Source organism: Atta colombica, unplaced genomic scaffold (assembly GCF_001594045.1).
Source record: "Atta colombica isolate Treedump-2 unplaced genomic scaffold, Acol1.0 scaffold78, whole genome shotgun sequence".
In the NCBI taxonomy this organism is placed as follows: domain Eukaryota; kingdom Metazoa; phylum Arthropoda; class Insecta; order Hymenoptera; family Formicidae; genus Atta; species Atta colombica.
In genome coordinates, this window is record NW_017259570.1 from 1,016,327 (window position 1) to 1,030,202 (window position 13,876).

Consider the following 13,876-nt stretch of genomic DNA (forward strand, 5'->3'; position numbering starts at 1 on the left):
AAATTTAAATCTTCTGCGTTTCAATTTTCCTTCAAAATCGGCAACCCAATATTTATGTGTGATCAAGGTTTTTTGTAAAATAAGATTTTTAAAATAATTTTAATTTAATTTGCACACTGTTAACCGCGCTGACTCATGTAGTCTTTATACTAATTTATTATTTTAAATTTGAGGAGTTCAAATAATGATATTTTAATCATTTCTTCATATTATTTGTACCCCGAAGGAAATAGTAGTGCGGATAATTGTAGTGCATGAAACGACTGCTGTTTTCCCGTTCGAGCATTAATAGTTGCACGAATGGCAACGATTCTGTGTATAATATATAATGTACGTTATAAATAATTATTGAAGCTAACCGTTCGTTGTCACGAAGCGCTTTGAACGCATCTGAAATGTAATATTCTCCGTTTGTTTCATTTCAAAATTATTTTCCACAAATGAATTGCGCGTTTCGCGTACTCCATTTCGCGAAATCGTTGTATAAGATAATGATCAATTGCGCTCAATCAAAATTTTTTTATTAAAGGAAAATTTTTTTATTAAATAATTTGTACGTATATTGAGAAAAAAAATTTGTTCAACTAATTAAACACATTTAGTTGTTTGCAGATTTGGTCAGTTCAACAAATTTTATTTAATTAAATTTAACCGTCTACTTAACAAACTTTTTAAGCAGACTACGATTGAATTCGATTAAATAAAATTTGTTGAGTTAATCTGCAAACAATGTATTTAATTTGTTGAACAAATTTTTTTCCTCAGTGTAATTATTACAGTTTGTTGTTTGTAATTAGCGTTATCAATGTTTGCTTATCACGAAATATTTCAACACATTATCAGATTTTGTCATAAATGATTCCAATGTTAAACGCGAATACCTATCGTACTAATAAAAATTAAAAAAAAAATTCAAATAAAAATTATTGCAGAAGATTATTTAATCACGAGAAGAAGAGGAGAAGTTTTGCAGAATAATCTCCAAAAAACAATCGTATTTTATTTTTCTTATTATCTCAAAGAAGTCAGCAACTTGTTGCGTCTCATTTATCGTGCAATCCTTTCTTGTCCTTCGACATTCGCGCATTCCGACTTATATATTTCGACGAGAATCGATTACTTCCGCTTGGAGAAAAAGATATATAGTTGATGGATTCCGAACTTCTTGGTGTTCCGGGTCTTTGGGATAAAAAGACCTGATTATCCTTTGTTTTTTTTCCACGGACAGTTTGGTCGCTGCTGCTCACCGAGGAGAAAAAGAGAGAAGAATCTTGGAAAGTTCTTAAAGACCGATGCTATTTCTTCGAGAGGGATCACTGGCCATGGTTTGTCTCTCTCTCTCTCTCTCTCTCTCTCTCTCTCTCTCTCTCTTTCTCCCCAAGCTGGCTCAAACAACTTTGAAATTTTTCGTCGCGTCTTCTAAAGTTACAAGGCTTACATATATATCCCTCGTTCCTACTTTCCGCTTATCCACCATCCTTCAACTTTATCCCGTCTTTTATTTTTACGCCATTCGTCTCCTCCATAAGAGAAGATACGTTGAGAGAATCTTGAATGAGCAGACGAATTAAAAAAGGGGAAAGATCAAATCAATTTTTCGCGAAACTGCAAACTCTCAAGTCTCTTTGGTGTCAGCCAATGTCTTTAGTGTCAACGCGAGTGTTAAATTTAGATCCATTTTGTTACTAAACTAATGAAGTTTAATCTAATATTTAGAGATAATTAACGAGTTAATGGCCGTAAAGATGATCGTATAATAAGTCTGCGACTTTTTCGCAGATAATTCTATCTCTTGGACTTCTACGAGTTGACTGCTTTGGTGAGATTCTGCGATGAGAAGAGATGCGAATGTTTGAAAACGCAGACACGCAAAGTGGCCTCATAATACACCGCGGCGAAGATGAGATCGGAAACTGCTTTGTATCTGCTTTCGCTGCTAATCCTGTCGCTCAATGATCCTTTATGGGCTTCCGTGGAAATCAGAGGTTCGTTGATAACGCAATTGAGTATGTTGGCTAATTAGTGCTGCAAACAAGACATTATTATCGGTTATTATCGAGTTATTTCAAAGTAATTTTAACTTTCTTAACTTTTCGTCTATAATCTGGGTCTTTTCTTGGCACAAAAAATATTCTCAGATCTTTTCGAAATAAAGGATGGAGTCAGATTCCTTTATTGTTATACATTTTTAAATAAATTTTCATTTTTTTCTCATTTTTGCTCTTTCAATTTTTATCAAACATAAAAGTTTTATCATTTGTGTTAAAGGATCCAATTGTGGATGGAGAATTAAATATGTAAATATGGTTTTTTTTATAATATTATATTTATATAGATATTATATATTATATTTAAAGATGTTATATTTCTCTCTTTTTGAATAATTTATATACTATATTGTTTGTATCGGGATAAATCTGCTCGAGCAATTCGCAAATAATTCGATTGAAGAGAAACTGTAATTTCGATAGAAGCCTCCACGAGAATGAAATTACGTAGCTTAATGAAGTGCGAAGGGTGAAACTCTATCGAGAAAGAACGTTGATCACCTTTGTAATGGAATAACATTCGCCTAGATCGAGGGACAACGTATTTAATGCTACCGTTAAAATTGCTGATGAGTAAGAGATTAAACGTTTCGTCCTTAAGTCAAATGAAACAAATACTTATATAAAAATCACGATTACATGGAAATTTTTCGGGGAATATTTCGGGAGAAGTAAATGCCATATATTTAATTTCCCGAAATATACCAAGTATCAATTCATTATAATGCTACTGTATATTATTTAAATGTTATTTAAATATTATTTAAATATTTTAATTAATATTCAACATTTCTTAGTGTTAAAATAACATAATTTATAATAATTGAACAAATAATATAAAAATAATTTTAAAACATAAATCCTAAGATAAATAAATAAAACATGAATGTATTTAACATTATAAATGTTAATTTCACCGAAGAAATATGTTTCCGCAATTTTTATATATTTTTTGTATGAATTTTTATCTAATGTTTGTATTACTGTCTAACATATTTATCTTATGTTAAATTAACACGAAAATTTCAATAGTTTGGGACACGCAAAACGCGTTAAATTTAAAACAAATTTTCCAATTTTGTAAAAATACAAAATATCTGATATGTGTTTTTGATGTCAAAAGAGTCGTTAGTCGATGACTATTCATATCCCTTGTAACGAGAAAATTATTACGCAGAAAAGCATACCGCCCGAGGATACTTACTGTAATTAATCGTATGCATTGTCACGCGTCTGTGATACGGACGGCTTGCGGCGGTCCTCTATACCATGCACTACCTGCTAACATCATGAAAGATACTAAATATATTCTTCTTAAGAAGTAAAAGAATGCAGTACATTTTTCAACATAAAGAACAAGGGGATAAAAGGATATATAAAAATACATGAAAAAATTTATTATATTTATATAAACAAAATATAATATATGCTACTATTTTCTATCTTATTTATTAAAGTTTGTTTACCGTAAGACAATTAAATTTTTGCTGTATTTAAAATTAATTTCTAATAGTGTAACTAAAATTTAGTCAAATATTTGGCATAATTTATAAAAGATGTTCACAGGAATATTGTTAAGCAATATCAATTAATCAATTGAATAGGATTGCACGAACATAGACGTTTCACGCGTGTACACTCACGCGTGTACACGCACGCGTGCATACATGATATAATTAAGGTGACAAATATAGCCGAGTCGGGAAGCAGAAGTGCACGAAACATGATATTGGCAAACGACGCCAGTTCAACGAGATTGCTTACATCTATGGTAATTAATTAGTCAGTAAACTCTGAGTAATTTCATTAGTCCGTTGAAGGGTGAGGGTCGTTAAATAAATAAGGTCGTGTTTTCATCGGCGAATACTAGCGACATTTCGATAACCGTTTCTCGTCCTTTCCTGTGAAATAATTTGCCTGGTGAAATCAATTTCGTAAAATCTCGAGGGAATCTTGGCGGAAGGGCCAAAGAAATAGGAAGTAATATTATTTGGACGAAATATTATTTGGGGTAGCCGAACACGTAATATCCGAATTTTATTTTATTCAAAATATATTACTTGCAGATATTCTATTATGTATTATTGCATATAACGAACGCGTTTTTATCTGTGATAAAATAAAAGAAAGTGAGAAATAACTATTTAATCGAAATGCATTCTGAAATGTGCATGTTTTTTCAGATGAAATTTTCACCATTTTTTTTTCATCACGCACTCGCGCTTATTTTGCTGTAAATACAAGGTATCTGTGCACGTTATTTTTTTTGTTGGGACGATACATTTTTTTACGTTACAATAGGATGCAACCGTACCATCAGAAATTCAGTCGGCTGGATTCGCTGGACAGGAAGAATGGGTCGTTGCATCGTGCGAATCAGAGCACCACTCAAGGATCCGCAGGTTAACACAATTATTTGCATTTGATTATATTTAATGAATTACTTGATAATAAAAGATAAATGCAATAAATAAGCAAATAAAAGTTAAAGAAAAACAGACAATTAGAGCACTTTAACTCTTAAACGCTACACCACAACAATAACAACAATAGACATCCAATTCATTGATTATAATTATCATAATAAATTTAGGATAAGATCGCCTATTATGGGATAGGTTCCCAATATGAGATAGTGGAATTTCTATTAAACTAATAAGCGCATATGGTTGATTTTATTATGAACTTATTACTCATAGAGTACAAACATATTTAGTAGTAAACTCATCATTAAATCATGCGTGTAGTTGTGAAAAAAGATTCTTGAAATTGGATGTTGTCGAATTTTATTGAGGTTAGTCTTCAAATCTTGTTTTATTATATAATAAATAAATATTTGATAATAAAGTCTGCATGTGATAGAGTAAGGTTGTATTAATAGGAAAATACGTGATATAATGATTTATTTAACTGTAAATATTAGATTTGGTGATCATGAAACCGCAAGGTATGGAAATTGTAACATGAGATATTCAAAGTATTCCTAGCTATATGAGAGCATTTAAACGAGATTCAATATCTCAAAGCATATTATTGAACGAAATGTTAAAAATAATGATTTTATTGTTAAGATTACTCACACACATACACACATATACACACATCAAAAAATTATATAATTATTATGTATAACATTCAAATTCTTTGTTTCTACTTATATGTGATATAATAAGCGTGTATAAAAAGCTTATCTTTATTTTTTTCTTAGTTTTCTGTTATGGGATACTATCTCATACAAGAAAACTCTTGTATATCTCATATTAGGCGACTTTACCCTATTGTAAATTTTTTTTTAATCGAAACGATAAACTTTTACAGAACGGGAAAGCCACTATAGTGACGCTAAAATAGTGGCATACTTTTAGACAAAGAATACAATAAAATAATGAATTAACAAATCGTATTTAAAAAAAAAATTGTAAAATTTTTGAAAATAGACTCTCTAAAGATTAAAGAGCATAATGACCAAGCAAATATATGTATCTTTATTGATAAAAACGTAATGAGCAGTGGAAAAAACATTGCATTGGAAAAGCATTGGAATACCGGATTTGCTATAAGAAAAAGGCGTTTAAATAGTAATTAATAAAAAATAGACGTTCAATTAATCAAATAATATGTGGACTTATTGTAGGTGATCGAAGTAAAAATCAGAAGGTTACAAGTAGGCTTCTTAAAAGAGGCCCGTTGCGAAGGAGCATATTTTCAATTCTCAGACAACGCCGATGATTCTGACGACGAAATAACAGGTCGATATTGCGGCCGTGTGATCGGAAATGCTACGAGGTAAGTATCTATTTCTTTTTCGTAAATCCTATGAATCCTATCGACTCTCAGGTTTTGAGCTAAATGGTGCTTTTCAACAAGAGCTAAAGTGTAACACAGTGACCATTTAATATCATTGTTTAAACAACGAGAATTTACTGTGTTACACTGTGTTATATGTATTTTGCTGGAAAGCACCTAAAATCTCGTTTGCAATTCCACAGGCTATTTCTACGTCGCGGTCCCGATCTAACGATCACTCTGACGTCGGACAAGCAATTCGCCTCAGCGAATCCAGTCATTTTTTCCGCCCAATTCTCCATTCTGCCAATGCGCCTGGCGATCGAGCGTCATCGTGGCTATTCCGCATCCACGTCGTCAATATGTCCTGTGGAGTGCACCGTTCACAACAAGCATAGATCCTGCAGATTGACCTCGCCGGGTTATCCCAGCGTTTATCCACGTGGGATTAGGTGCGCACAATAGACTTTGAGACCATTAAGCTCAAACTCGCCGAAGTTTCGAACGAACAGTTCACCAAGATAACACAAACCTTCTCTTCGAACCAGCAAATTCTGCTTACTGCAAATTTTGCTTTCTTACGCTTCATCACTAATTATACGTTAAATATCGAACGGATAGAGTCGTTCAAACTCGATTTTCTGGTGAAACTTATCGAGCTAATTTGGTTTGAAACATGTTTTCCGAGAGATAAAATTATCTCAATTTCAAAGTTCTTAATTACTAACTATTGCGTCGCATGGATCGCGCTGCATGGAAAGAACGATTTTACTAAAATATCTAAAAATTTAGATAGATATAGATCTAAAAATAATTTTGTTGGGCCATCAAAGTAGTTATGTAAAAAACTTAAGCATGATGAATAATGCTGCAAAAACTTTTGACATTCTAGCAACCAGCTTGAACTATATAATTATTTTGATAGATTAGCAAAATTATTTTCAAACTTGTATCTAGCTACTTTTTAGATACTTCAGCAGAATCATTCTTTCCATGTGATTGCCGAATTCGATCGATTCTCAGATGTAGGATAGCCTTGGAGTCGAACGCTGGTCGCTTCAGGATAGGCGGTCAGCCCGAGGACCTTTTCGATTTGATGAACTATACCGATCAGGAGAGCTGCCAGATGGAGAATTGCGAGGACTCCTTCGACTCCAGGGAATCGTTGGTCACGAAGGGTCAAAATTTCATCGAAGCGAATGAATCTATTATCAGGGACGATTGGTCGAGAAACAAGTACAGTAGTCGGATTCCTGCGATGAAACACACCACGGAAACGAATGGACAATTAGCGAGGCTCAGGCATTACAAGAAAAAGGCGATACAGCAGTATAGGGGAGAACAATATCGTCACAAAGAACTGCCGCTTAAGTCTGACACAAACGAGCCGAAGTTTCGCATAAAATCAATGCGTTCGAAGATAACGAGAAAGAACCATCGAAGGGTCGTTCCGAATCATTATTTCAATAGCGATTCTGAAAGGCCGAGCGAAACGATCAATAGAGCGATGGTATGTAGTTCGTTTAAGCTTAAAGAAAAACGCATTAGTGGAAGATCAATGAATTCTTTTTGCTAATTTGCTAATTTGCTAATAATTGCTTTGCTTAAAAGAACACATATGCATTTTTTCAGTTGACGAAATTGCTTTACTTACTTTAAGTATTTAATAAAGGCATTTTAAAGGGTTATTTCAATTACTATTTTAAAATATTATTTTAACTATTAAGTATACATATATAATCATGAACTCTTATTGCTATTTTAAGGCTCCTATTCATTCACCACTACTATCTAGATTGTGAAACGAGAAAATATACATAATACAAAATCTTGCAAAATATATTAATATGGAAATGTTTTAATAAAATAATTTATAAAATGAAACCGATTTACACCGAAAATACACCGAAAATTCTCTTTTTGTTTTGTTAATTAATCAATAAACGTACATATGAAAATGAATTATGCATAATCGAAAACAAAATAAATATGATTTAATTTCTCTCTAATTATATAAATAAAAAGATAATTTTCGTATATTTTATAAGTCTATTCTGTCAATTGCAAATGTTGTTTTATTTCTAATATTTCTAAAAATATTTCTATTCAAATACAAAATTGCAAAATTTTTATTTTCTCGCTTCTGACGTCATAATTTGAGACGGCAATGAGTGAATAGGAACCTTAAGATAATCTATATACAGCAATTTTAAAATCCTATTTTTTCATTAATATTTTCAAATATCAGATATAATTTCTGATATAAAACTGATACTATCCATTAAAATATTAGAAGATTTAAATAATTACATATGACGAGATCCACGTTTTCGTTTAACAAGAGTTAATTATATCAATTAAAGTATTTCTGAACAAGTATATTTGTTCACCTAAATCAATAATATCCCGTATAATTTATTAAGGCACCGGAATCCAAATACTTCAGGGAAAATCAATCGTTGGCAAATACATGCGGCAGCGGCGACTATCTCGCACTTCTGGAAAATGTGAACGGGAGGATCTTGGAGATCTCGAGATTCTGCGGTAACGGCCGAGTCCCGCGCATCTACTCGAGCGGGAAAAACGTGATCCTGGAGTTCGTCGCTCGCGAGGATGGCACCGTGATCCACGATGGCTTCCAGGTGACTCTTCAAGAGGAACGCATTTCACGAGAAGTGAGACGCACGAGATGCGAATTTGCATATAGGAGCACCGGGCGGAACAGCAGAGAGAACATTAGATCCCCTCAGAGCTGGTATCCCCCGGATACCTTGTGCACTTACAAGTTCCTCGGTAGAACCACTGAGAAGGTTTCGATCTATATAAAGATTCTCAGAAATGAACTTGAACACGAGAAACCGGAGACGGGGAGGCGAAACTTTACTTTAAACTCTTGTCCGAGCAATGAAATCACTGTCTATAACGGAGCGCAAGTAAGCGTAAATTCTATCATATTTTTTAATTGATTTCTATAATAGCTTTTCGGAATTCGACCTCTTAGAAAGGATTTCTGATAACGACACAAAAAATATTCTCTTGACGTATAAACAAATATTCAAACAATATTCTTTTATCTCAACCTTATGTGCAATAAAAAAAAACAATATTAATTAATATTGGATTAATAATTCGTATTTTCCTCCCTTAATAAAATTACCTATTTAATTATTATTTTGAGATAACAGTAACATACATAATTTAAGTTATATAATTTTACACTTAAATAAACGAATAATAATTTAAATTTTCTGATATAAAAAATATAATTAACAATTTAAAAAATATATAATTATAAATTCGGCTAATATTGGAATTAGCGCTGTAAAACGTGCGCGATAAATTTCAATATTGAATTGTATCTATCATTTAATTGGTAATTTGTATGTTTCGACTAATTTTTTAGTCATCCTCAATACGTACAGATGAATCCATATGATAAAGTAAGCGACGATGTATAAGATTAGGCTACAGTATTCGCATATTTTTAAAATAATAAAAATATGCGAGTATCGTAGCCCAATCTTTTTCATGAAAGAAAATAAAATTTCCTCTAATAACAAGAAATATGATTGTCCTTATATTGATTTTATTTCATGATAGATCAAAGAGTAATTACTTCGGATACGGAAATCTTTTCTATATGGGTACATGAATCGATAAGGATTCATTCCGCGAGATTTTATCTTCATTGAATTTTTAAATCGTTTACAAGCAGTACATAAATTTTAATTATTAATTTTAAATAAATTTTAATGACTGAAAATATGAAAATTGATGAAGGAAAAATGACAAAAGAGGAATTTGAAAATTTTGCGCGCTCGACTCGAAGATTAAAATTCTATTCTTTCTCTCGATCTATTTTTCCTTTTTTTCTACGAAACAGTTACATTTTATGAATTCACAGGTAAACAACAGCTTCTTAATATGGTCGTATTGTGATGCGTCTCATTGGGACATCAACAATATCCAAATACCTTTGACGTCTACCGGAAACGAACTATTGATCCAGTACTACAGCGCCAAGGGGTCCCACAATGGGCAGGAATTCACTTATGCTATATCCTATCGATTCATCAGGAAAGAGCGGAATTCTATCGTTGCGAAGCACAAATACAAATCAATCTCCCTCAGACCAGTCAACTTGTCGGCTCTCAATCTTAACGACACCAATAGTTACGATTGCGACAGCAGAATTGGCACATTCAAGAATTGGTTCGCGGTGCTGGCGGTCTTCGGCATCGTGTCCTTCATTGGAGCTGTTGTTACAATAGTCGTCCTGACAATTAAATGCTTGCGAATCGGATCCTCTGACAAAAAGCTCTTACAAAACGGGAAACAGTGAGGTCGCACGTACAGGGATTTCACGTTTCCTAAGCGGCAATTGGAAACGATTGAAGATATTGGAATTCTGTTCGTACAATTACAATAACGAGCTTGCTTCTTGCAGAAATCGTTAGAAATCTTAGACTTAGTTTAGTTAGAAACTAAACAGACGTTTTACGGGAGCAGAAGATGGTAGTTGCAGTATGTATTATATTTAAGAAATAATATTTTAATTTTTGAATATTTATGAGAAGACTGAAGCGAAACATTATCATCTTTTAAATATTGATTAAAGCAATTCCTCTCGGCTAAATGTTCTATTTTGAGATAGAGAAATAGAATATTATCCATAAAACTAAAAAATTGTTGCTCTTTTTCATTACTATACAATTTATTAAGATTTGTCGAAGCAATTGAGATTCCATTATTTTTAACTGTTTCAATCATAGAATTGATTACAATATTTTAATAAACTGCGATTTACTATCTTTTAGATTTTCAAGTACCCACGAAGCTTCCATTTTGAGTAACATACTGTAGCAATAATAAAATCTTTTGTATGTCATCATCATTTAATTCAATTATATTATGAAAACGGTCACGCAAACGTTTTAGAAAATGCTTTTATGGCTCGTAATATTTTAATAATGTTTCATATCGTTTTCATCCAATCTTTTAATATTTTTTAAAATTATTTTTTATTCCAAAGAGATAAAGAGATAAAATATATTTTTAAAAAATCTAAAAAAACCTTGCAAAACATTTAAACAATATGCTATGGGATCTGTACATATCTTATATTCTTTTAAGAATTCAATATCTTGAGCAATAAAATATAGCATTTCAAGTGCTTCAGAAATTTTCGTTAATAATTCTTTAATTTTCAATAATTCTGTCACGCTGTCGTGAAAAGAATTCCATCTTGTTATACATGATGTATAAAGAGCTCTACTTACAATTTTTTACTGTTTGCTTGTCTTATTCGAAGATCGATTGTCTTATTCCATAATTGAAGCACTTCTTTATAAGAAAGATGATATTTTCCATAAGAGATAAGGTTTAATTTAATTAATTTGTTTCATTGGAAAGTACATATTAAACTAACAATAAATGTATGAGAGCAACATTGATGATATTTTGGCAAAATATAATAATTTTCTGCTATATATAATAAATCTGCTAACGTATCATTCTCACTTAAGGGAAGAATTTTATTAATATTATAAAATTGAACATTAATTTCATTCTCATTATAGTTTTCAACTTCTTCAGCATCATTGTTTCCTATACTAATATATGATAATTAAATTCTCGAAAAGCTTTTATAAAATTGCTACCGTTGTCTGTTACCGTACATGTTATTTTTTTCTATATTGAGACCATATTTTACATATATTTCATTTAAATTAGCAATCGAAGTGTAATTATAATTATCTTCAAATCGCTTACACAAGCTATAGTTCTAAATTCGCATTTAAAGTTTTAAGGATTTATCCAATGAATCATAGAAAACTCTGCCTAAATGCAGACCATATGTCTGCTGTTGTATAAATATAATTTATTTCTGAAAGTTCTTCACGAATATTTGTCGTTACATTTTCAAATTTAATTTGTATACGTTTCTCTATGTAACAATGTACAGGCATTTTTAAATTATTAACAAGGAAACCGTCGGAGTCGTCCCTCACGGATTTTGATTGGGCTTTAAATATATTGTAAAATATAAAAAAATATTAAATCCATATTTTTTTTTATCAGCGTATCTCAAGCGTACCTCTAAAGAGGTACGCTTGAGATACGCTGATAAAAAGGTACGCTAGAGAGAGTTAAGCACCCCCTCGAAAAATAAGATTTTTAGCAAATATCTTCGAAACTATGCGATATATAAAAAAATGTTTAATACAAAAATTTATGGTATTTTATGTAATGCTATATTCATTTTTTTTAATATCAAATTTTTTAACTTTCTCCCAATCCCATTCATTAATTGTGCAAAATTAAAAAAATTTATATGAACAAAAATTAAAGAGCATCGAATGCTGAATTTATTCAGGTATAATAATGTTATGTTTTCACATTTCAATTTTTGGAAAAATCAAATGATAATCGTGCTATAGGTGCCGCGCTGTAAGTAGATGTTATTATTTTTTTTCAGTTGTTCTGCACTTGATAATTGTGCATATTTTTTTTATAATATAGTAAAAAAATGAATTAATCTTAATAATATAATATCAATTTACTACACGAAATTATGATATAAGTATAGAGGAACATGCATATATAATAATAATATATACATGTATACAATAAGTAAAATATGCAAGTTTATATTGCATCACATTATTTAATTGTTTGTGATATCTTTTCCCATAGGAGATGGCATCTTATATACAGGGGGAAGATGCCACTTTTGCAGGGTATGACATATATAAATTTTTTTTAATAATACTTTTTTTAAGAACATCAAAACTTTAATTCATTGATTTGTATGAATAAAGAAAGGTTGCTAAAATATAAATAATACGTTATGCCGTTATGTGTTTTGTCGACGCTCGGTGTAGCGAAGAGCACACGTTGCCGAAATGATTAGACATTCACCTGATAACAAAATTGTTAGATTTGGATGAGCGTGTTCGAACGTATTTCTTGATTGCTCCATTTAACATCTTTCGCGGTGTTCTGTTCAGTAATCTTCATTAATAAACGCATCTTGTTCTTTTTCTTAACATTCATATTGTTCATTTCGGCGGTTCGGAAGTGCGATCTCGTAAATCGGTCGCGGGCGTAACAATATTATTATATTAATTATTATCCACAAATATGGACAATTGATTTGTTAATTTATAATGTATGTATATATATATGTATATATATCGACTTGTATCATTAAATGGAAAGTCTTCTATAATTAAGATGCCATAAAGTCTTTTCTTTTTAATTGAATTTCTTACACTGCTTATCTGTCCTTTCTCTCAATGTTAGAAAAAAATGAAAAGCTGAACTGCAAGTTCAAAAGAACAGGCTTATAATCAATGAATAATTACATATATATTTTGATTATAAAAATTATTATATCTGCTTTTATAATAACAAATATTATAGATCATTATTTTTTAATATTTTTTATCTAAAAAAAAACATTAAATTATAGTTTAATTATAGATATTTATAAAATTAGCCACACGAAATCAAGTTATGAATTATTTTGAAACAACTTATTGTTCTCTATGTACATTTCCCTATTCTTTATGTGTAAGAAATGTAATTTTTTTCCTTTGCCTAAGTGTGTCCTATTTATTTTTATTAGCAATGTGCTAAACAATATCAAATGTTCTTTTTAAAATAAATTTATTTTTTTTTTTCAATTTTCTTGCTAACATTATATGTTTGCTAATATGAATTAAAATATAACTGAAATATATATTTATTTCAATTTTATAATTCTTCAAGCTTTAAACTGTTATGTTAAAAATAATGATACGATATTATTATATTAACTTTTATTTATAGATGCATTTTGCTCCTGAAATGTAGAAGCGCAAAACTGACAAAAAAAAATTAAAAGCAAATGTAACACTATTTTGGTTTATTATCTTTGATTATTTTTATAAAAGAGTAAGTAATAAATAATATAACTACGAATGAAATTCCTAACTTTATATCTAAAAAAAGATGATATTCAAGATGAAAAAGAAAGTATTGAATAATTATTAAATTAA

At 30.7% G+C, this 13,876-nt stretch overlaps 1 protein-coding gene across 1 annotated transcript; it reads left to right on the forward strand.

The window, feature by feature from the left end:
- Positions 1 to 1,900: 1,900 nt before the first annotated feature.
- On the forward strand, positions 1,901 to 10,176 carry LOC108692649. Its single transcript, XM_018200999.1, has 7 exons — positions 1,901 to 1,985; positions 4,350 to 4,450; positions 5,683 to 5,834; positions 6,038 to 6,286; positions 6,858 to 7,344; positions 8,258 to 8,767; positions 9,739 to 10,176. The coding sequence occupies exons 1-7, from the start codon at positions 1,901 to 1,903 to the stop codon at positions 10,174 to 10,176; spliced, it is 2,022 nt and encodes a 673-aa protein (XP_018056488.1).
- The last annotated feature ends 3,700 nt before the right edge of the window (positions 10,177 to 13,876 follow it).